This window comes from Cnephaeus nilssonii (assembly GCF_951640355.1).
Source record: "Cnephaeus nilssonii genome assembly, chromosome: 16".
Taxonomy (NCBI): domain Eukaryota; kingdom Metazoa; phylum Chordata; class Mammalia; order Chiroptera; family Vespertilionidae; genus Cnephaeus; species Cnephaeus nilssonii.
The window spans coordinates 62,094,193-62,118,971 of NC_137087.1; the positions used below are offsets into that span (position 1 = coordinate 62,094,193).

The window sequence follows — 24,779 nt, forward strand, 5'->3', positions numbered from 1 at the left end:
GAGGTGGGCAGAGAGAGGGACAACCCAGGAGAGGTTGCTGGGAATCAACTGGCCAGGATGTGGCGGGCTGAGCAGCTGAAGGAAGAAAAGGTCTGACACCAAGCTCCCAGGTGCCCAGCCCAGATGCCAGGTTGATGACCCATAGCATGTACACACAGAGCTGACCCCGTGCATATGGCCTCCGGTGGCACACAACAGGGACACCGGGACACTCACAGTCCTTCCAAAGCCACCCCTTTTGGCCCCTACCATCGCCTGTCTCCCTGAGCCCGAGGACTTTCCGTGCAGTGTAAGGAAGCCAATGTCATGCGTGCGAAAGGCCTCCAGGGCCCTGGTGTTGACACAAGAGAAAGAACAGGGAATGACCCCATCAAATGGAGTCAATCAATGTGCACATGATTTTTCAGCCTTGACCCATTTTTATATTGGGAGTTGACACAAATTTCTAGAGCTTTCCATGCGGTCACAATGCCCCATCCCCAAGGTCCTCATTGGCTCCTTCCCATTCATTGGCCACCTCTCCCAATCTCTCTGTCCTTCACAAAGGACCTCTGTGCTCTCAGGATGTCCCATAAGCATCACGATCTTGGAGAGCCCTCAGGTGACACCGTCTTCACAGATGGGAGGTACATACCAAGCCCAACACCCAGGGACCAGCTGCCCTGAAGGAATCCCCTGACACCTCTAGGCTGGAGTAAGCTGGCACAAGGACACCTCAATGGGTGTGCTCAGCTCCAGGCCCCAGGCTGGTTCCAGACACAGGGACTGCCTCATGGCCATGCCCCAGGGTAGACACTCAATTTTGGAAACACCCAAGGATTCATCTCCATCACGGGAAAGGAGCAGGCACATCCTGTCCTGCCAGGTGTATGGATGACACAAGGCAGGGAACCACCGGATTTCTCATGGAGGTGAGCAGGACTGCCCCCCGCATCCCGCAGAGCCAACAAAGGCGGAGTTCCATGGCTCCGGGGACAGGCCAAGGCCATGGCCCCCTTAGCCACTTATTTCTCCTCCGTGGTCCTGCCTGACTTGAGGCAAAGCCCTCGGAGGCAATCAACCTGTGCCAGACAGGAGAGGACAGAGCCTCACAGTCCCTGTGGCTGAGCACACACTGGGGTCTCAGCAGGTCACAGGAGGCCTCCAGGGCTGACCCTGAGCCATTGGGGAGGGTCTAGGCTGAGCCACCTCCCAGGAGCCCACTGGAGACACGTCATCAGTCAAGCATGTCAGACAAGGACCTGACAGAGATGCTCCTCTGCCCCCTCCCACAAAAACAAGGATGAGGATGGCCCACGTGGAGCCTCTTCCTGTCAGGTTCCATCCCGGGGGTGAATCAGGGGCAGAGAGGGGCCCTGGGAGGGGGAAGGATCCTGTACCTTTTGTTGTTGCAGGAGAGGCAGTTGTGGATGGAGTTGTGGGATGAGGTGTCCATGGGCCTGCAAGGGAAAGCAAAGAGAAAGACGTGGTGAGACTTCAGGAAAGGAGTCCTTCGCAAAAGGTTGGGCCAGTCACCGTGACTTTTCCATGTGCCTCCTGCACGTGCTGCCAGCCTGTCCACAGGCTCCCGCTCCGCTGGGTCAACGAGCCCGAAAGCCTGGGGGAGACCAGCCGCATCTCTCCACGTCTCTGACAAGCCATGGTCTTCCCCATCAGAAGACCTTTCCCATCTCTCCCACAACAGCCAGGCACCAACTGGTGCGCTTGAAGCTTTGGCCTGATTCTGAAGCTGGGATAGAAAGAGTCAGGGCATGCTGATTGAACCGGGAGGGAATCACATGTCCTGGTACCCAGAGGACCCTCATCACGTGTTCACTGCCATCCACAGGCACTGTCTCTGCCCCTGGGAATGAAGATGTGACCATGCTGGCCCTCAGGGTGGCAGGTGTGAGAGGAGGAGAGAAGGCAGAAGCCTGCTATCCCGTCATCAGAAAGCCAGTGGGCATCAGTGCCCACTCTCCCACAAAGCCCTCCTCAGCCTGGAGTCACGGGACCACGTTCATGGAAGTGCCACTTTCTCTGACCATCGGCCGCTCTCCCAGGGGATGGCCACCAAGTATCTGATGGGAACTGAGAAGGAGGATGGACAGACCGAGTCTTTGGAATCCCCCCACCTCCAGTTAAGGAGACAAAGTGCAAAAGTCTGGTCCCGATGGGGTTCAAGGAGCTATGGGTCAGCTGTAGAGGGGTGACCGGCAGAGGTGGGCAGGGAGAGGAACTTCCCAGGAGAGGTTGCCCTGACTCACCTGGCCAGAATGTGGTGGGCTGAGCAGCTGAGGGAAGAAAAGATCAGACACCAAGCTCCCAGGTGCCCAGTGCAGATGCCAGATGGCTGAGACACGGCAAGTACACACGTGGCAGACCCCGTGCACATGGCCTCTGGGTCGACACAACAGTGCTACCCGGAACCTTGCAGTCCTTCCTAAGCCACCCCTTTTGTCCCCTACCGTCACCTGCCTCCCTGAAACAGAGGACTTTCTGTGCCGTGTAAGGAAGCTGGTGTCATGCCTGCGACAGGCCGAACGGGCTCTGGTGTTGACCCCAGAGAAAGAACAGGGAATGACCCCACCAAATGGGATCAATCAGTGTGCACACTGATTTTTCAGCCTTGACCCATTCTCACATTAAGAATTGACACCAATTTCTAGAGTTTTCCATGCGGTCACAATGCCCCATCCCCAAGATCCTCATTGGCTTATTCCATTCATTGGCAACCTGCCATCTCCCACCTCCCCTCCCCTCTCCCAATCTCTCCGTCCTTCACAAAGGACCTCGGTGCTCTCAGGAAGTCCTTTTAGCATCACTATCTTGGAGAGCCTCCATGTGACACCATCCTCCAAGGGGAGGTGCTTTATAAACCCCACACCAAGGGACCGGCTGCCCTGATGGAATCCCCAGACACCCTTCAGGGGAGCGTGAGCTGGCTCTGGGGCCACAAGGACTCCTCCTCCAGGTCGGTGCTGAGCTCCAGGCCCGAGGCTGGTTCCAGACTCAGGGCCTCCTTCATGGCCATGCCCAAGGGTAGCAGCTCAACTTTGGACACACCGAAGGATTCATCTCCATCACACGGAAAGTATTGAAGACATCCTGTCATGCCAGGTCTAAGGATGCCCCAAAGTAGAAAAACCCAGGATTGCCCATGGAAGTGAGCAGGATTGCCCCCCCCCCCACATTCCCCGGGGCCACCCAGGGCAGAGTTCCATGGCTCCAAGAAGAAGCCAAGGCCATGGCCTCCTTAGCCACTTCTTTCTTCTCCATGGTCCTGCCAGACTTAAGGCAAAGCCCTCAAGGGCAATCCACCTTGGTCAGACAAGAGAGGACAGAGCCTCACAGATCCTGAGGCTGAGGGAGCACTGGGGTCTCAGCAGGTCCCAGCAGGCCTCCAGGGCTGCCACTGAACTATGGCGGCTGGTCTTGGCCTAGCCTCCTCCCAGAAGCCCACTGGGGAAAAGTCATCAGCCAACCATGTCAGAGAAGGACCTAGTCAGAGACCAACATCTTCTCCCGACCCCCAAGAAACAAGGATGAGGATGGCCCAGGTGGAGCCTCTTCCTGTCACGTTCCATCCCGGGCGGGATTCAGAGGCAGAGTGTGGCCGGGTAAGGGGAAGGGTCGTGTACCTTCTGTTGTTGCAGAAGAAGCACTTGAGAGTGGACTTCTGGGATGAGTTGTCCATGAGTCTGGAAGACACAACAAAGAGAAAGGCGTGGTGAGGCCCCTGGAAAGGAGTCCTTCCCCAAAGGGTGGGCCAGACACGGAGACTTTCCCATGTGCCTCCTGCACGAGCTCCCTGTCTGTCCACAGCCTCCAGCTCCGCTGGGTTATGTGGGCCGAAGGACTGTGAGAGACAAGCCGCATCCCTCCACGTTTCTGACCACCATATTCTTCCCATAGAAGACCTTTCCCATCTCTCCGCCGTGAGCCAGACAAGCACTGGTGGGCTTGAAACTTTGGCCTGAATCTGAAGCTGGGATAGAAAGAGTCAGGGCCTGGTGATTGAACCGGGAGGGAATCACATGTCCTGGTAACCAGAGGACCCTCATCACGTGTTCACTGCCATCCCCAGGCACTGTCTCTGCCCCTGGGGATGAAGATGTGACCATGCTGGCACTCAGGGTGTGTCAGGTGTGAGAGGAGGAGAGAAGGCAGATGCCTGCAGTCCCGTCTTCAGAAAGCCAGTGGGCATCAGTGCCCACTCTCCCACAATGCCCTCCTCAGCCTGGAGTCATGGGACCATGTTCATGGAAGTGCCACTTTCTCTGACCATCGGCCGCTCTCCCCAGGGACGGCCACCAAGTATCTGATGGGAACTGAGAAGGAGGATGGACAGAACGAGTCTTTGGAATCCCCCCACCTCCAGTTAAGGAGACAAAGTGCAAAAGTCTGGTCCAGATGGGGTTCAAAGAGCCATGGGTCAGCTGTAGAGGGCCGACCGGCGGAGGTGGGCAGAGAGAGGGACAACCCAGGAGAGGTTGCTGGGAATCAACTGGCCAGGATGTGGCGGGCTGAGCAGCTGAAGGAAGAAAAGGTCTGACACCAAGCTCCCAGGTGCCCAGCCCAGATGCCAGGTTGATGACCCATAGCATGTACACACAGAGCTGACCCCGTGCATATGGCCTCCGGTGGCACACAACAGGGACACCGGGACACTCACAGTCCTTCCAAAGCCACCCCTTTTGGCCCCTACCATCGCCTGTCTCCCTGAGCCCGAGGACTTTCCGTGCAGTGTAAGGAAGCCAATGTCATGCGTGCGAAAGGCCTCCAGGGCCCTGGTGTTGACACAAGAGAAAGAACAGGGAATGACCCCATCAAATGGAGTCAATCAATGTGCACATGATTTTTCAGCCTTGACCCATTTTTATATTGGGAGTTGACACAAATTTCTAGAGCTTTCCATGCGGTCACAATGCCCCATCCCCAAGGTCCTCATTGGCTCCTTCCCATTCATTGGCCACCTCTCCCAATCTCTCTGTCCTTCACAAAGGACCTCTGTGCTCTCAGGATGTCCCATAAGCATCACGATCTTGGAGAGCCCTCAGGTGACACCGTCTTCACAGATGGGAGGTACATACCAAGCCCAACACCCAGGGACCAGCTGCCCTGAAGGAATCCCCTGACACCTCTAGGCTGGAGTAAGCTGGCACAAGGACACCTCAATGGGTGTGCTCAGCTCCAGGCCCCAGGCTGGTTCCAGACACAGGGACTGCCTCATGGCCATGCCCCAGGGTAGACACTCAATTTTGGAAACACCCAAGGATTCATCTCCATCACGGGAAAGGAGCAGGCACATCCTGTCCTGCCAGGTGTATGGATGACACAAGGCAGGGAACCACCGGATTTCTCATGGAGGTGAGCAGGACTGCCCCCCGCATCCCGCAGAGCCAACAAAGGCGGAGTTCCATGGCTCCGGGGACAGGCCAAGGCCATGGCCCCCTTAGCCACTTATTTCTCCTCCGTGGTCCTGCCTGACTTGAGGCAAAGCCCTCGGAGGCAATCAACCTGTGCCAGACAGGAGAGGACAGAGCCTCACAGTCCCTGTGGCTGAGCACACACTGGGGTCTCAGCAGGTCACAGGAGGCCTCCAGGGCTGACCCTGAGCCATTGGGGAGGGTCTAGGCTGAGCCACCTCCCAGGAGCCCACTGGAGACACGTCATCAGTCAAGCATGTCAGACAAGGACCTGACAGAGATGCTCCTCTGCCCCCTCCCACAAAAACAAGGATGAGGATGGCCCACGTGGAGCCTCTTCCTGTCAGGTTCCATCCCGGGGGTGAATCAGGGGCAGAGAGGGGCCCTGGGAGGGGGAAGGATCCTGTACCTTTTGTTGTTGCAGGAGAGGCAGTTGTGGATGGAGTTGTGGGATGAGGTGTCCATGGGCCTGCAAGGGAAAGCAAAGAGAAAGACGTGGTGAGACTTCAGGAAAGGAGTCCTTCGCAAAAGGTTGGGCCAGTCACCGTGACTTTTCCATGTGCCTCCTGCACGTGCTGCCAGCCTGTCCACAGGCTCCCGCTCCGCTGGGTCAACGAGCCCGAAAGCCTGGGGGAGACCAGCCGCATCTCTCCACGTCTCTGACAAGCCATGGTCTTCCCCATCAGAAGACCTTTCCCATCTCTCCCACAACAGCCAGGCACCAACTGGTGCGCTTGAAGCTTTGGCCTGATTCTGAAGCTGGGATAGAAAGAGTCAGGGCATGCTGATTGAACCGGGAGGGAATCACATGTCCTGGTACCCAGAGGACCCTCATCACGTGTTCACTGCCATCCACAGGCACTGTCTCTGCCCCTGGGAATGAAGATGTGACCATGCTGGCCCTCAGGGTGGCAGGTGTGAGAGGAGGAGAGAAGGCAGAAGCCTGCTATCCCGTCATCAGAAAGCCAGTGGGCATCAGTGCCCACTCTCCCACAAAGCCCTCCTCAGCCTGGAGTCACGGGACCACGTTCATGGAAGTGCCACTTTCTCTGACCATCGGCCGCTCTCCCAGGGGATGGCCACCAAGTATCTGATGGGAACTGAGAAGGAGGATGGACAGACCGAGTCTTTGGAATCCCCCCACCTCCAGTTAAGGAGACAAAGTGCAAAAGTCTGGTCCCGATGGGGTTCAAGGAGCTATGGGTCAGCTGTAGAGGGGTGACCGGCAGAGGTGGGCAGGGAGAGGAACTTCCCAGGAGAGGTTGCCCTGACTCACCTGGCCAGAATGTGGTGGGCTGAGCAGCTGAGGGAAGAAAAGATCAGACACCAAGCTCCCAGGTGCCCAGTGCAGATGCCAGATGGCTGAGACACGGCAAGTACACACGTGGCAGACCCCGTGCACATGGCCTCTGGGTCGACACAACAGTGCTACCCGGAACCTTGCAGTCCTTCCTAAGCCACCCCTTTTGTCCCCTACCATCACCTGCCTCCCTGAAACAGAGGACTTTCTGTGCCGTGTAAGGAAGCTGGTGTCATGCCTGCGACAGGCCACCAGGGCTCTGGTGTTGACCCCAGAGAAAGAACAGGGAATGACCCCACCAAATGGGATCAATCAGTGTGCACACTGATTTTTCAGCCTTGACCCATTCTCACATTAAGAATTGACACCAATTTCTAGAGTTTTCCATGCGGTCACAATGCCCCATCCCCAAGATCCTCATTGGCTTATTCCATTCATTGGCAACCTGCCATCTCCCACCTCCCCTCCCCTCTCCCAATCTCTCCGTCCTTCACAAAGGACCTCGGTGCTCTCAGGAAGTCCTTTTAGCATCACTATCTTGGAGAGCCTCCATGTGACACCATCCTCCAAGGGGAGGTGCTTTATAAACCCCACACCAAGGGACCGGCTGCCCTGATGGAATCCCCAGACACCCTTCAGGGGAGCGTGAGCTGGCTCTGGGGCCACAAGGACTCCTCCTCCAGGTCGGTGCTGAGCTCCAGGCCCGAGGCTGGTTCCAGACTCAGGGCCTCCTTCATGGCCATGCCCAAGGGTAGCAGCTCAACTTTGGACACACCGAAGGATTCATCTCCATCACACGGAAAGTATTGAAGACATCCTGTCATGCCAGGTCTAAGGATGCCCCAAAGTAGAAAAACCCAGGATTGCCCATGGAAGTGAGCAGGATTGCCCCCCCCCCCCCACATTCCCCGGGGCCACCCAGGGCAGAGTTCCATGGCTCCAAGAAGAAGCCAAGGCCATGGCCTCCTTAGCCACTTCTTTCTTCTCCATGGTCCTGCCAGACTTAAGGCAAAGCCCTCAAGGGCAATCCACCTTGGTCAGACAAGAGAGGACAGAGCCTCACAGATCCTGAGGCTGAGGGAGCACTGGGGTCTCAGCAGGTCCCAGCAGGCCTCCAGGGCTGCCACTGAACTATGGCGGCTGGTCTTGGCCTAGCCTCCTCCCAGAAGCCCACTGGGGAAAAGTCATCAGCCAACCATGTCAGAGAAGGACCTAGTCAGAGACCAACATCTTCTCCCGACCCCCAAGAAACAAGGATGAGGATGGCCCAGGTGGAGCCTCTTCCTGTCACGTTCCATCCCGGGCGGGATTCAGAGGCAGAGTGTGGCCGGGTAAGGGGAAGGGTCGTGTACCTTCTGTTGTTGCAGAAGAAGCACTTGAGAGTGGACTTCTGGGATGAGTTGTCCATGAGTCTGGAAGACACAACAAAGAGAAAGGCGTGGTGAGGCCCCTGGAAAGGAGTCCTTCCCCAAAGGGTGGGCCAGACACGGAGACTTTCCCATGTGCCTCCTGCACGAGCTCCCTGTCTGTCCACAGCCTCCAGCTCCGCTGGGTTATGTGGGCCGAAGGACTGTGAGAGACAAGCCGCATCCCTCCACGTTTCTGACCACCATATTCTTCCCATAGAAGACCTTTCCCATCTCTCCGCCGTGAGCCAGACAAGCACTGGTGGGCTTGAAACTTTGGCCTGACTCTGAAGCTGGGATAGAAAGAGTCAGGGCCTGGTGATTGAACCGGGAGGGAATCACATGTCCTGGTAACCAGAGGACCCTCATCGCGTGTTCACTGCCATCCCCAGGCACTGTCTCTGCCCCTGGGGATGAAGATGTGACCATGCTGGCACTCAGGGTGTGTCAGGTGTGAGAGGAGGAGAGAAGGCAGATGCCTGCAGTCCCGTCTTCAGAAAGCCAGTGGGCATCAGTGCCCACTCTCCCACAATGCCCTCCTCAGCCTGGAGTCACGGGACCATGTTCAGGGAAGTGCCACCTTTTCTCACCATCGGACGCTCTTCCCTGGAACGGCCACCAAGTGTCTGATATGAACTGAGAAGGAGCATGGACAGTCAGAGTCTTTGGAATCGCCTGCCCTCTAGTTAAGGAGCCAGAGGGCAAAAGCCTGGGCCAGATGTGGTTCAAGGAGCCATGTGTCAGCTGGAGAGGGACATCCCAGGAGAGGTGGCCGGGACTCGACTGGCCAGGATGTGGAGGGCTGAGTAGCTGAGTGAAGAAAAGGTCAGACACCAAGCTCCCAGGTGCCCAGCGCAGATGCCAGATTGCTGACCTACAGCATGTACACACAGAGCAGACCCCATGCACATGGCCTCCGGATGGACACAAAAGTGCCAACTGGAACCTCGCAATCCTTCCAAAGCTATCACTTTTGTCCCCTACCATGACCTCCCTTCCTGAGCATGAGGACTTTGTGTGCAGTGTAAGGAAGCCAGTGTCATACCTGGGACAGGCCACCAAGCCCTGGTGTTGACCCCAGACAAAGAACAGGGAATGACCCCACCAAATGGGATCAATCACTGTGCACACTGATTTTCAGCCTCAACTCATTCCACCTTGAGAGTTGACACAAATTTCTAGAGTTTTCCATGAGGTCTCAATGCCCCATCCCTAGGGTCCTCACTGGCTTATTCCATTCATTGGCCACCTGCCATCTCCCACCTCCCCTGCTCCCTCCTACTCCCTTTGTCCTTCACAAAGGACCTCTGGCTCTCAAGATGTCCCTTCAGCATCACTATCTTGGAGCCCTCATGTGACACCATCCTTAGAGGGGAGGTGCTTACCAATCCCCATATCGAGGGACCTGCTGCCCTGAAAGAATCCCCAGACACCCTCCAGGGGAGAGTGATCTGGCTCTGGGGCCACAAGGACTCCTCCTCCAGGTCAGTGCTGAGCTCTAGGCCCAAGGCTGGTTCCAGACTCAGGGCCTCCTTCATGGTCATGCCCAATGGTAGGAGGTTAACTTTAGACACACCCAAGGATTCATCTCCATCACGGGGAAAGTATTGAAGACATCCTGTCATGCCAGGTCTAAGGATGCCCCAAAGTAGAATGACCCAGGATTTCCCATGGAGGTGAGGAGGACGGCCCCCAGTAACCCCCGGTGCAATACAGGGCGGAGTTCTATGGCTCCATGTACAGGCCAAGGCCATGGCATCCTTAGCCATTTATTTCTACTCCACAGTCCTGCCTGACTTGAGGCAAAGCCCTCGGGGACAATCAACCTAGGCCAGACAAGAGAGGACAGAGCCTCACAGCTCCTGAGGCTGAGCCAGCACTGGCGTCTCAGCAGGTCCCAGCAGGCCTCCAGAGCTGACCCTGAGCTATGGTGGAGGGTCTTGGCCTAGATTGCTCCCAGACGCCCACTGGGGGATAAGTCATCAGCCAATCATGTCGGACAAGGTCCTGGTCAGAGACCCTCCTCTGTCCCCCTCCCCCAAGAAACAAGGATGAGGATGGCCCAGGTGTTGCCTCTTCCTGTCACGATCCATCCCGGGTCTGATTCAGAGGCAGAATGTGGCCCTGGGAGGGGAAGGGTCGTGTACCTTCTGTTGTTGCAGTAGAGTCACTTGTGAGTGGACTTGTGGGAGGAGTTGTCCATGAGTCTGGAAGACACAGCAAAGAGAAAGGCGTGGTGAGGCCTCGGGAAAGTAGTCCTTCCCAAAAGGGTTGGCCGGTCACCGTGACTTTCCCTTGTACGTCCTGCATGTACTACCTGTCTGTCCACAGTTTCCCACTCTGCAGGATTCGGGGACAACGGCATATGAGAGACCAGCCGCATCCCTCCACGTCTCTGACTGCCATGTTCCAACCCATCAGAAGACCTTTCCCATCTCTCCCCCATGAGCCAGGCACACACTGGAGGGCTTGAAGCTTTGGCCTGACTCTGAAGCTGGAATAGAAAGTGTCTGTGCCTGGTGATTGAACCGGGAGGCAATCACATGTCTTGGTACCCGGAGGACCCTCATCACGTGTTCACTGCCATCCCCGGGCACTGTCTCTGCCCACTTGGGATGCAGATGTGACCATGCTGGCCCTCAGGTTGTGGCAGGTGTGAGAGGAGAAGAGAAGCCAGAAGCCTGCTGTCCCATCATCAGAAAGCCAGTGGGAATCAATGTCCACTATCCCACAATGCCCTCCTCCACCTGGAATCACGGGACCACGTTCATGGAAGTGCCACTGTCTATGACCATCGGCTGCAATCCGCAGGGACAGCCAACAAGTATCTGATGGGAACTGAGAAGGAGAATTGACAGATGGAGTCTTTGGAATCCCCCCTCTAGTAAAGGAGACAGAGGACAAAAGTGTGGTCCAGATGTGGTTCATGGAGCTATGGGTCAGCTGCAGAGGGCCGACCAGCAGAGGTGGGCAGGAGACAGGGACATCCCAGTAGAGGTGGCCAGGACTCACCTGGCCAGGAAGTGGACGGCTGAGCAGCTGAGGGAAGAAAAGGTCAGACACCAAGCTCCCAGGTGCCCAGCATAGATGCCAGATTGCTGACCCACAGCATGTACACACGGAGCAGACCCTGTGCATATGGTTTCAGGGTGAACACAGCAGTGCCACAAGAAAACTCACATTCCTTCCAAAGCCGCCCCTTTTGTCGCCTAAAATCGCCTGTCTCCCTGAGCCCGAGGACTTTCTGTGCCGTGTAAGGAAGCCAGTGTCATGCCTGCGACAGGCCACCGGGGCCCTGGTGTTGACCCCAGACAAAGAACAGGGAATGATCCCAGTAAAGGGAGGAATTAGAGTGCACACTGAATTTTCAGCATTGACCCATTCTCACATTGATAGTTGACACCAATTTCCAACATTTTCCATGCGGTCACAATGCCCCATCCCCAAGTTCCTCATTGCCTTATTCCATTCATTGGCAACCTACCATCTCCCACCTCCACTGCTCCCTTCCACTCTCTCTGTCCTTCACAAAGGACCTCTGTGCTCTCAGGATGTCCCTTCAGCGTCACTATCTTGGAGCCCTCATGTGACACCATTCTTAGAGGGGAGGTGCTTACCAACCCCCACACCGAGGGACCAGCTGCCCTGAAGAAATTCCCAGACAACCTCCAGGGGAGAGTGACCTGGCTCCGGGGCCACAAAGACCCCTTCTCCAGGTCAGTGCTGAGCTCCAGGCCCGAGGCTTTTCCAGACTCAGGGCCTCCTTCATGGCCATGCCCAAGGGTACGAGGTCAACATTGGACACACCCAAGGATTCATCTTCATCTCGGGAAAGGAGCGGGGACATCCTGTCCTGCCAGGTGTAAGGATTCCCCAAAGTAAGGAGCACCAGGATTGCCCATGGAGTTGAGCAGGACAGCCCCCGGCATCCCCCGGGGCCACCCAGGGCAGAGTTCCATGGCTCCAGGAACAAGCCAAGGTCATGGCCTCCTTAGCCACTTATTTCTTCTCCACGGTCCTGCCTGAATTGAGGCAAAGCCTTTGGGGGCAATCAACCTCGGCCAGACACGAGAGGACAGAGCCTCACAGCTCCTGAGGCTGAGCCAGCACTGGGATCTCAGCAGGTCCCAGCAGGCCTCCAGGGCTGACCCTGACCTAGGGTGTAGGGTCTTGGCCTAGGCTCCTGCCAGAAGCCCACTGGGGAAAAGTCAACAGCCAACCATGACGGACAGGACTTGATCAGAGACCCTCCTCTGCCCCTGTCTGCAAAGAAACAAGGATAAGGATGGCCCAGGTGGGGCCTCTTCCTGTCACGATCCATCCAGGGCGTGATTCAGAGGCAGAGTGTGGCCCTGGGAGGGGGAAGGGTCGTGTACCTTCTGTTGTTGCAGAAGAAGCACTTGTGATTGGAGTTGAGGGATGAGTTGTCCATGAGTCTGGAAGACACAACAAAGAGAAAGGCGTGGTGAGGCCTCAGGAAAGGAGTCCTTACCAAAAGGGTGGGCCAGTCACCGAGACTTTCCCATGTGTCTCCTGTTCATGCTGCCTGCCTTTCCACAGCCTCCTGCTGCCATAGGTCATCGGGGCCAAAGGCCTGTGAAAGACCTGCCGCATCCCTCCAATCTCTGACTGCCATTTTCTTCCCCATCAGGAGACCTTTCCCATCTCTCCCCCATGAGCCAGGCAAGCTCTGGTGGCATGAAAACTTTGGCCTGACTCTGAAGCTGGAATAGAAAAAGTCAGGGCCTGGTGATTGAACTGGGAGGCAATCACATGTCTTGGTACCCGGAGGACCCTCATCACCGGTTCACTGTCTTCCCAGGACACTGTCTCTGCCACCGTGGGATGCAGATGTGACCATGCTGGCCCTCAGGGTGTGGCAGGTGTGAAAAGAAGAGAGAAGCCAGAGCCTGCAGTCCCATCTTTAGAACGCCAATGGGCTTCAGTGCCCACTCTCCCACAAACCCTCCTAAGCCTGGAGTCACGGGGCCATGTTCAGGGAATGACACCTTCTCTGAGCATCGGCCGCTCTCCCCTGGGACAGCCACCAAGTATCTGAGGGGAACTCCGAAGGAGGATGGGCAGACGGAGTTTTTGGAATCGCCCGCCCTCTAGTTAAGGAGCAGAGGGCAAAGTCTGGTTCAGATGTGGTGCAAGGAGCCATGCGTCAGCTGGAGAGGGCCGACCGGCAGAGGTCGGCAGGGAGAGGGACATCCCAGGAGAAGTGGCCGGGACTCACCGGGCCAGGATGTGGAGGGCTTTGCAACTGAGGGAAGAAAAGGTCAGACACCAAGCTCCCAGGTGCCCAGAGCATATGCCAGATTGCAGACCCACAGCATGTACACATGGAGCAGACCCAGTGCACATGGCCTCAGGCTGAACACAACAGTGCCACCCGGAACCTCAAGTCCTTCCAAAGCCATCCCTTTTGTCCCCTACCATCACCTCCCTCCCTGAGCCCGAGGACTTTCTGTGCCATGTAAGTAAGCTAGTGTCATGCCTGGGACAGGCCACCGGGGCCCCGGTGTTGACCCCAGAGAAGGAACAGGGAATGACCCCACCACATGGTATCAATCAGTGTCCACCCTGATTTTTCAGCCTTGACCCATTCCCACGTTGAGAATTGACACAAACTTCTAGAGTTTTTCATGGGGTCACAATGCCCCATTCCCAAGGTCCTCATTGGCTTATTCCATTCATTGGCCACCTGTCATCTCCCATCTCCCCTGCTCTCTCCCACTTATCTGAGCTTCACAAAGGACCTCTGTGCTCTCAGGATGTCCCTTCAGAGTCACTATCTAGGAGCCCCCATGTGACACCTTTCTCACAGAGGGGAGGTGCTTACCAACACCCACACCTAGGGAACGACTGCCCTGAAGGAATCCCCTGACACCTCTAGGCTGGAGTAAGCTGGCACAAGGACACCTCAATGGGTGTGCTCAGCTCCAGGCCCCAGGCTGGTTCCAGACACAGGGCCTGCCTCATGGCCATGCCCCAGGGTAGACACTCAACTTTGGAAACACCCAAGGATTCATCTCCATAACGGGAAAGGAGCAGGCACATTCTGTCCTGCCAGTTGTATGGATGACACAAGGCAGGGAACCACCGGATTTCTCATGGAGGTGAGCAGGACAGCACCCCGCATCCCGCAGAGCCACCAAGGGTGGAATTCCATGGCTCTGGGGACAGGCCAAGGCCATGGCCCCCTTAGCCACTTATTTCTCCTCCGTGGTCCTGCCTGACTTGAGGCAAAGCCCTCGGAGGCAATCAACCTGTGCCAGACAGGAGAGGACAGAGCCTCACAGTCCCTGTGGCTGAGCACACACTGGGGTCTCAGCAGGTCACAGGAGGCCTCCAGGGCTGACCCTGAGCCATTGGGGAGGATCTCGGCTGAGCCTCCTCCCAGGAGCCCACTGGAGACACGTCATCAGTCAAGCATGTCAGACAAGGACCTGACAGAGATGCTCCTCTGCCCCCTCCCACAAAAACAAGGATGAGGATGGCCCACGTGGAGCCTCTTCCTGTCAGGTTCCATCCCGGGGGTGAATCAGGGGCAGAGAGGGGCCCTGGGAGGGGGAAGGATTCTGTACCTTCTGTTGTTGCAGGAGAGGCAGTTGTGGATGGAGTTGTGGGACGATGTGTCCATGGGTCTGTAAGGGACAATAAAGAGAAAGACGTGGTGAGATCTCAGGAAAGGAGTCCTTCCCAAAAGGTTGGGCCAGTCAACGTGACTTTCCCATGTGCCTCCTGCATGTGCTCCCAGCCTGTCCATAGTCTCCCGCTCCGCTGGGTCAACGGACCCGAAAGCCTGGGGGAGACCAGCCGCATCTCTCCACGTCTCTGACAAGCCAAGAAGACCTTTCTATCTCTTTCCCATGAACCAGGCACACACTGGTGGGCTTGAGGCTTTGGACTGACTCCAAAGCTGGAATAGAAAGAGTCAAGGCCTAGTGATTGAACTGAGAGGCAATCACATGTCCTGGTACCCGGAGGACCATCATCACGTGTTCACTGCCATCCACGGGCACTGTCTCTGCCACCTTGGGATTCAGATATGACCATGCTGGCCCTCAGGGTGAGGCAGGTGTGAAATGAGGAGAGAAGCTAGAAGCCTGCCTTCCCATTTTCAGAAAGCCATTGGGCATCAATGCCCACTCTCCCACAAAGCACTCCTCAGGCTGGAGTCAGGTGGCCGACTTCATGGAAGTGCCACCTTCTATAACCATCAGCCGCTCTCCCCCGGGAAGGCCACCGAGTATCTGATAAAAACTGAGAAGGAGAATGGACACACAGAGTCTATGGAAACCCGCCACCTCCAGTTAAGGAGACAAAGTGCAAAAGTCTGGTCCAGATGGAGTTCAAGGAGCCATGGGTCAGCTGGAGAGGGCTGACCGGCAGAGGTGGACAGAGAGAGGGACAAGCCAGGAGAGGTGGTTGGGATTCACCTGGCCAGGATGTGGAGGGCTGAGCAGATGAGGGAAGAAAAGATCAGACACCAAGCTCCCAGGTGCCCAGTGCAGATGCCAGATTGCTGAGACACGGCACGTACACACGTGGTAGAACCTGTGCACATGGCCTCAGGGAGGACACAACAGTGCCACCCAGAACCTATCAGTACTTCCTAAGCCACCCCTTTTGTCCCCTACCATCGCCTGCCTACGTGAGCCCGAGGACTTTCTGTGCAGTGTAAGGAAGCCAGTGTCATGCCTGCGACAGGCCACCATGTCCCTGGTATTGACCCAGAGAACGAACAGGGAGTGATCCCACCAAATGGGATCAATCAGTGTGCACACTGATTTTTCAGCCTTGACCCATTCTCACATTGAGAACTGACACCAATTTCTAGAGTTTTTCATGGGGTCACAATGCCCCATCCCAAAGGTACTCATTGGCTCATTCCATTCATTGGCCACCTGCCATCTACCATCTCCACTGCTCCCTCCCACACTCTCTTTACTTCACAAAGGACCTCTGTGGTCTCAGGATGTCCCTTCAGCGTCACTATCTTGGAGAGCCCCCATGTGACACCATCCTCAAAGTGGGGAGGTGTTTACCAAACCCCACACCCAAGGACCTGCTGCCCTGAAAGGAAGCTCCAGACCCCCTCCAGGGGAGAGTGAGCTGGCTCCGAGGGCACAAGGACTCCTCCTCCAGGTCGGTGCTGAGCTCCAGGCCCGAGGCTGGTTCCAGACTCAGGGCCTCCACATGGCCATGCATAAGGGTAGGAGGTCAACTTTGAACACACCCAAGGATTCATCTCCATAACGGGGAAAGGTGCGAGGACATCCTGTCCTGCCAGTTCTAAGGATGCCCCAAGTAGGGAGCCCCAGAATTGCCCATGGAGGTGAGCAGGACTGCCCCCGGTATCCCCCGAGGCCACCCTGGGTGCAATTCAATGGCTTCAGGGATAGGACAAGGCCATGGCCTCCTTAGCCACTTCTTTCTGCTCCAGGGTCCTGCCTGACTTGAGGCAAAGCCCTCAGGAGCAATCGACCTCCAGCAGACAAGAGAGGAAAGAGCCTCACAGCCCTGAGGCTGAGCCAGCATTGGGGTCTCAGTAGGTCCCAGCAGGCCTCCAGGGCTGACACTGAACTATGGCGGCTGGTCTTGGCCTAGCCTCCTCCCAGAAGCCCACTGGGGAAAAGTCATCAGCCAACCATGTCGGACAAGGACCTGGTCAGAGACCCACCTCTTCTCCCAACCCCCAAGAAATAAGTATGAGGATGGCCCAGGTGGAGCCTCTTCCTGTCACATTGCATCCCGGGCGTGATTCAGAGGCAGAGTGTGGCCCTGGTAAGGGGAAGGGTCTTATACCTTCGGTTGTTGAAGAAGAAGCACTTGTGAGTGAACTTGTGGTATGAGGTGTCCGTGAGTCTGGAAGACATAACAAAGAGAAAGGCGTGGTGAGGCCCCTGGAAAGGAGTCCTTCCCCAAAGGGTGGGCCAGACACGGAGACTTTCCCATGGGACTCCTGCACAAGCTCCCTGCCTGTCCACAGCCTCCAGCTCTGCTGGGTTATGTGGGCCAAAGGCCTGTGAGAGATTAGCCACATCCCTCCATGTCTCTGACCGCCATGTTCCTCCCCATCAGAAGACCTTTCCCATCTCCGCCATGAGCCAGACAAGCACTGGTGGGCTTGAAGCTTTGGCCTAAATCTGAAGCTGGAATAGAAAGAGTCAGGGCCTGGTGATGGAACCTGGAGGCAATCACATGTCCTGGTACCCAGAGGACCCTCATCACGTGTTCACTGTCTTCCCATGGCACTGTCTCTCCCACCTTGGGATGCAGAAGTGACCATGCGGGCCCTCAGGGTGTGGCAGGTGTGAGAGGAGGAGAGAAGCCAGAAGCCTGCTGTCCAGTAATCAGAAAGCCAATGGGCTTCAGTGCCCACTCTCCCAAAAAGCTCTCCTCAGCCTGAAGTCACGGGGCCACGTTCATGGAAGGGGAGGCACTTCCATGACCATTGGCTACTCTTCCCCGGGACGGCCACTCAGTATCTGATGGGAACTCAGGAGGAGGATGGACAGACGGAGTCTTTGAAATCGCCTGCCCTCTAGTTAAGGAGACAGAAGGTAAAAGTCTGGGCTAGATGTGGTTCAAGGAGCCATGGGTCAGCTACACAGGGCTGACCGGCAGAGTTGGGCAGGTAGAGGGACATCCTAGGGGAGGTGGCCGGGAATTACCTGGCCAGGATGTGGAGGGCTGAGTAGCTGAGTGAAGAAAAGGTCAGACACCAAGCTCCCAGGTGCCCAGCCCAGATGCCAGATTGCTGACCTGCACCATGTACACACGGAGTGGACCCCGTGCACGTGGCCTCCGGGTGCACACAATAGTGCCAGCCAGAACCTCGCAGTCTTTCCAAAGACACCCCTTTGGTCCCCTGCCATCGCCTGCCTCCCTGAGCCCCTGGACTTTCTGTGCAGTGTAAGGAAGCCAGTGTCATGCGTGCGAAAGGCCACCAGGGCCCTGGTGTTGACCCTAGACAAAGAACAGGGAATGATCCCAGTAAAGGGAGGAATTAGAGTGCACACGGAATTTTCAGCATTGACCCATTCTCACATTGATAGTTGACACCAATTTCCAACATTTTCCATGGGGTCACAATGCCCCATCCCCAAGTTCCTCATTGCCTTATTCCATTCATTGGCAACCTACCATCTCCCACCTCCACTGCTCCCTTCCACTCTCTCTGTCCTTCACAAAGGACCTCTGTGCTCTCAGGATGTCCCTTCAGCGTCACTATCTTGGAGCCCTCATGTGACACCATTCTTAGAGGGGAGGTGCTTACCAACCCCCACACCGAGGGACCAGCTGCCCTGAAGAAATTCCCAGACAACCTCCAGGGGAGAGTGACCTGGCTCCGGGGCCACAAAGACCCCTTCTCCAGGTCAGTGCTGAGCTCCAGGCCCGAGGCTTTTCCAGACTCAGGGCCTCCTTCATGGCCATGCCCAAGGGTACGAGGTCAACTTTGGACACACCCAAGGATTCCTCTTCATCTCGGGAAAGGAGCGGGGACATCCTGTCCTGCCAGGTCTAAGGATTCCCCAAAGTAAGGAGCACCAGGATTGCCCATGGAGTTGAGCAGGACAGCCCCCGGCATCCCCCGGGGCCACCCAGGGTAGAGTTCCATGGCTCCAGGAACAAGCCAAGGTCATGGCCTCCTTACCTACTTATTTCTTCTGCACGGTCCTGCCTGAATTGAGGCAAAGCCTTTGGGGGCAATCAACCTCGGCCAGACAAGAGAGGACAGAGCCTCACAGCTCCTGAGGCTGAGCCAGCACTGGGATCTCAGCAGGTCCCAGCAGGCCTCCAGGGCTGACCCTGACCTAGGGTGTAGGGTCTTGGCCTAGGCTCCTGCCAGAAGCCCACTGGGGAAAAGTCAACAGCCAATCATGATGGACAGAACTTGATCAGAGACCCTCCTCTGCCCCTGTCTGCAAAGAAACAAGGATAAGGATGGCCCAGGTGGGGCCTCTTCCTGTCACGTTCCAACCCGGGCGTGATTCAGAGGCAGAGTGTGGCCCTGGGAGGGGGAAGGGTCGTGTACCTTCTGTTGTTGCAGAAGAATCACTTGTGATTGGAGTTGAGGGATGAGTTGTCCATGAGTCTGGAAGACACAACAAAGAGAAAGGCGTGGTGAGGCCTCAGGAAAGGAGTCCTTACCAAAAGGGTGGGCCAGTCACCGAGACTTTCCCATGTGTCTCCTGTTCATGCTGCCTGCCTTTCCACAGCCACCTGCTGCAATAGGTCATCGGGGCCAAAGGCCTGTGAAAGACCTGCCGCATCCCTCCAATCTCTGACTGCCATTTTCTCCCCCATCAGGAGACCTATCCCATCTCTCCCCCATGAGCCAGGCAAGCTCTGGTGGCATTAAAACTTTGGCCTGACTCTGAAGCTGGAATAGAAAAAGTCAGGGCCTGGTGACTGAACTGGGAGGCAATCACATGTCTTGGTTCCCGGAGGACCCTAATCACCGGTTCACTGTCTTCCCAGGACACTGTCTCTGCCACCGTGGGATGCAGATGTGACCATGCTGGCCCTCAGGGTGTGGCAGGTGTGAAAAGAAGAGAGAAGCCAGAGCCTGCAGTCCCATCTTTAGAAAGCCAATGGGCTTCAGTGCCCACTCTCCCACAAACCCTCCTAAGCCTGGAGTCACGGGGCCATGTTCAGGGAATGACACCTTCTCTGAGCATCGGCCGCTCTCCCCTGGGACAGCCACCAAGTATCTGAGGGGAACTCCGAAGGAGGATGGGCAGACCGAGTTTTTGGAATCGCCCGCCCTCTAGTTAAGGAGCAGAGGGCAAAGTCTGGTTCAGATGTGGTGCAAGGAGCCATGCGTCAGCTGGAGAGGGCCGACCGGCAGAGGTCGGCAGGGAGAGGGACATCCCAGGAGAAGTGGCCGGGACTCACCTGGCCAGGATGTGGAGGGCTTTGCAACTGAGGGAAGAAAAGGTCAGACACCAAGCTCCCAGGTGCCCAGAGCATATGCCAGATTGCAGACCCACAGCATGTACACATGGAGCGGACCCAGTGCACATGGCCTCAGGCTGAACACAACAGTGCCACCCGGAACCTCAAGTCCTTCCAAAGCCATCCCTTTTGTCCCCTACCATCACCTCCCTCCCTGAGCCCAAGGACTTTCTGTGCCGTGTAAGGAAGCTAGTGTCATGCCTGGGACAGGCCACCGGGGCCCTGGTGTTGACCCCAGAGGAAGAACAGGGAATGACCCCACCACATGGGATCAATCAGTGTGCACACTGATTTTTCAGCCTCAACTCATTCCACATTGAGAGTTGACACAATTTCTAGAGTTTTCCATGGGGTCACAATGCCCCATCCCTAGGGTCCTCATTGGCTTATTCCGTTCATTGGCCACCTGCCATCTCCCACCTCCCCTGCTCCCTCCCACTCCCTCTGTTGTTCACAAAGGACCTCTGTGCTCTCAGGATGTCCCTTCAGCATCACTATATTGGAGCCCTCATGTGACACCATCCTTAGAGGGGAGGTGCTTACCAACCCCCATATCGAGGGACCGGCTGCCCTGAAGGAATCCCCAGACACCCTCCAGGGGAGAGCGAGCTGGCTCCGGGGACACAAAACTCCTCTTCCAGGTCGGTGCTCAGCTCCAAGCCCTAGGCTGTTTCCAGACTCAGGGCCTCCTTCATGGCCATGCCCAATGGTAGGAGGTCAACTTTGGACACACCCAAGGATTCATCTCCATCACAGGGAAAGTATTGACGATATCCTGTCCTGCCAGGTCTAAGGATGCCCCAACGTAAGGAGCACCAGAATTGCCCATGGAGGTTAGCAGGACTGCCCCCGGCATCCCCCCTGGGGCCACCCAGGGCAGAGTTCCATGACTCCAGGAACAAGCAGAGGCCATGGCCTCCTTATCCACTTATTTCTTCTCCATGATCCTGCCTGACTTGAGGCAAAGCCCTCTGGGGCAATCAACGTCGGTCAGACACGAGAGGACAGAGCCTCACAGCTCCTGAGGCTGAGCCAGCACTGGGGTCTCAGCAGGTGCCAGCAGGCCTCCAGGGCTGACACTGAGCTACGGTGGAGGGTCCTGGCCTAGCCTCCTGCCAGAAGCCCAATGGGAAAAAGTCATCAGCCAACCATGTCGGACAAGTACCTGATCAGAGACCCTCCTCTGCCCCCCTCCCCTCAAGAAACAAGGATGAGGATGGCCCAGGTGGAGCCACTTCCTGTCAGGTTCCATCCCGGGGGTGATTCAGAGGCAGAGAGGGGCCCTGGGAGGGGGAAGGGTCGTGTACCTTCCATTGTTGCAGAAGAAGCACTTGTGATTGGAGTTGAGGGATGAGTTGTCCATGAGTCTGGAAGACACAACAAAGAGAAAGGCGTGGTGAGGGCTCAGGAAAGGAGTCCTTCCCAAAAGGGTGGGCCAGTCACCGAGACTTTACCATGTGCCTCCTGCTCGTGCTGCCTGCCTTTCCACAGCCTCCTGCTGCACTAGGTCATTGGGGCCAAAGGCCTGTGAGAGGCCAGCCACATCCCTCCAATCTCTGACCTCCATGTCCTCCCCATCAGAAGACCTTTCCCATCTCTCCCGCATGAGCCAGGCACGCACTGGTGGGCTTGAGGCTTTGGACTGACTCTGAAGCTGGGATAGAAAGAGTCAGGACCTGGTGCTTGAACCCGGAGGCAATCTCATGTCCTGGTACCCAGAGGACCCTCATCACATGTTCACTGTCTTCCCATGGCACTGTCTCTCCCACCTTGGGATGCAGAAGTGACCATGCTGGCCCTCAGGATGTGGCAGGTGTGAGAAGAAGAGAGAAGCCAGAAGCCTGCTGTACCATCTTCAGAAAGCAAATGGGCATCCGTGCCCACTTTCCCACAAACCCTCCTCAGCCTGGAGTCAAGGGGCCACGTTCAGGGAAGTGCCACCTTGTCTGACCGTCGGCTGCTCTCTCCCAGGATGGCCACCAAGTGTCTGATATGAACTGAGAAGGAGGATGGACAGACAAAGTCTTTGGAATCACCTGCCCTCTAGTTAAGGAGACAGAGGGCAAAAGTCTGGTCCAGATGGGGTGCAAAAAGTCATGGGACAGGCAGAGGTGGGCAGGAAGAGTGACAACCCAGGAGAGATGGCCGGGAATCACCTGGCCAGGATGTGGAGGGCTGAGTAGCTGAGTGAAGAAAAGGTCAGACACCAAGCTCCCAGGTGCCCAGCATAGATGCCAGATTGCTGGCCCACAGCATGTACACACGGAGCAGACCCCATGCACATGGCCTCAGGGTAGACACAACAGTGCCACCCGGAACCTCGCAGTCCTTCCAAAGCCACCCCTTTTGTCCCCATCATCACCTGCCTACCTGAGCCCCGGGAATTCCAGTCCAGTGTAAGGAAGCCAGGGTCATGCTTGGGACATGCCACCGGGGCCCTGGTGTTGACCCCATAGAAAGAACAGGGACTGACCCCACCACATGGTATCAATCAGTGTGCACACTGATTTTTCAGCCTTGACTCATTCTCACATTGAGAGTTGACTCAAATTTCTAGAGTTTTCCATGGGGTCACAATGCCCCATCCCTAGGGTCCTAATTGGCTCATTTCATTCGTTGGCCATATGCCATCTACCACCTCCCCTGCTCCCTTCCACTCTCTCTGTCCTTCATAAAGGACCTCTATGCTCTCAGGATGTCCCTTCAGTGTCACTATCTTGGAGAGCCCCCATGTAACACCATCCTCAGTGAAGAGGTGCTTACTAACCCCCACACCCAGGGATGGGCTGCCCTGAAGGAATGCCAGACACCCTCCAGGGGACAGTGAGCTGGCTCCAGGGGCACAAGGACTCCTCCTCCAGGTTGGTGCTGAGCTCCAGGCCCGAGGCTGGTTCCAGACTCAGGGCCTCCCTCATGGCCATGCCCAAGGGTAGACACTCAACTTTGGACACACCCAAGGATTCATCTCCATCATGGAGAAAGGAGTGGGGACATCCTGTCATACCAGGTCTAAGGATGCCCCAAAGTAAGGAGCCCCAGGATTGCCCATGGAGGTGACCAAAAATGCCCCCGGCATCCCCCCTGGGGCCACCCAGGGCAGAGTTCCATGGCTCCAAAGACAGCCCAAGGCCATGGCCTCCTTAGCCACTTATTTCTTCTCAACAGTTCTACGTGACTTGAGGCAAAGCCCTCAGGGGCAATTGACCTCCACTATACAAGAGAGGACAGAGTGTCAAAGCCCTCACGGTGATCCTGCATTGGGGTCGCAGCAGGCCCCATCAGGCCTCTAGGGCTGACCCTAAGCTATGGTGGCAGGTCGTAGCCTAGCCTACTCCCTGAAGCCCATTGGGGAGAAGTCATCAGCCAACCATATTAGACAAGGACCTGGTCAGAGACCCATCTCTGCCCCCGTCCCCCAAGAAACAAGGATGAGGATGGCCCAGGTGTTGCCTCTTCCTGTCACGATCCATCCTGGGTGTGATTCAGAGGCAGAGTGTGGCCCTGGGAGGGGGAAGGGTCGTGTACCTTCTGTTGTTGCAGAAGAAGCACTTGTGATTGGAGTTGAGGGATGAGTTATCCATGAGTCTGGAAGACACAACAAAGAGAAACACGTGGTGAGGCCTCGGGAAAGGAGTCCTTCCCAAAAGGGTGGGCCAGCCACCGTGACTTTCCCATGTGCCTCCTGCACGTGCTCCCTGCCTGTCCACAGCATTCCGCTCTGCTGGGTCATAGGGGCGAAGACCTGGGAGAGACCAGCTGCATCCCTCCACGTCTCTGACTGCCATGTTCCAACCCATCAGAAGACCTTTCCCATATCTCGCCAGTTAACCAGGCACACACTGGAAGGCTTGAAGCTTTGACCTGACTCTGAAGCTGGAATAGAAAGTGTCTGTGCCTGGTGATTGAACCGGGAGGCAATCACATGTCTTGGTACCAGGAGGACCCTCATCAAGTGTTCACTGCCATTCCCGGGCACTATCTCTGCCGACTTGGCATGCAGATGTGACCATGCTGGCCCTCAGGTTATGGCAGGTGTGAGAGGAGAAGAGAAGCCAGAAGCCTGCAGTCCCATCTTCAGAAAGCCGGTGGGAATCAATGCCCACTCTTCCACAAACCCTCCTCAGCCCATAGTCTCAGGGCCATGTTCAGGGAAGTGCCACCCTTCTCTGAGCATCGGCCACTCTCCCCCGGGACGGCCACCAAGTAACCAATGGGAACTGAGAAGGAGGATGGACAGATGGAGTCTTTGGAATCGCCTGCCGTCTAATTAAGGAGGCAGAGGGCAAAAGTCTGGTCCAGATGGTGTGCAAGGAGCCATGGGTCAGCTTGAGAATCCCGACCAGCAGAGGTTGGCAGGGAGAGGGACAACCCAGGAGATGTGGCTAGGAATCACCTGGCAAGGATGTGGAGGGCTGAGTAGCTGAGTGAAGAAAAGGTTAGACACCAAGCTCCCAGATGCCCAGCACAGATGCCAGATTGCTGACCCGCAGCATGTACACACGGAGCAGACCCCGTGCACATGGCCTCCGGGTGGACACAATAGTGCCACCCGGAGCCTCGCCGTCCTTCCATAGCCACCCCTTTTGTCCCCTACCATCGCCTGCCTCCCTGAGCCCCTGGACTTTCTGTGCAGTGTAAGGAAGTCAGTGTCATACCTGGGACAGGCCACCGGGGCCCTGGTGTTGAACCCAGAGA

General features: G+C 56.5%; 1 protein-coding gene across 1 annotated transcript in view; it reads right to left on the reverse strand.

The window, feature by feature from the left end:
- Positions 1-24,779, reverse strand: part of DMBT1 (deleted in malignant brain tumors 1) — a gene marked incomplete at both ends in the record, with an annotated part of 99,845 nt that overhangs the window by 64,765 nt on the left and 10,301 nt on the right. The window contains 12 exon segments of the mRNA XM_079793941.1: positions 1,380-1,439; positions 3,621-3,680; positions 5,818-5,877; positions 8,061-8,120; positions 11,127-11,153; positions 12,491-12,550; positions 13,354-13,380; positions 14,705-14,764; positions 16,929-16,988; positions 20,025-20,051; positions 21,392-21,451; positions 23,610-23,669. Coding sequence (XP_079650067.1) covers positions 1,380-1,439; positions 3,621-3,680; positions 5,818-5,877; positions 8,061-8,120; positions 11,127-11,153; positions 12,491-12,550; positions 13,354-13,380; positions 14,705-14,764; positions 16,929-16,988; positions 20,025-20,051; positions 21,392-21,451; positions 23,610-23,669 — 621 coding nt within the window.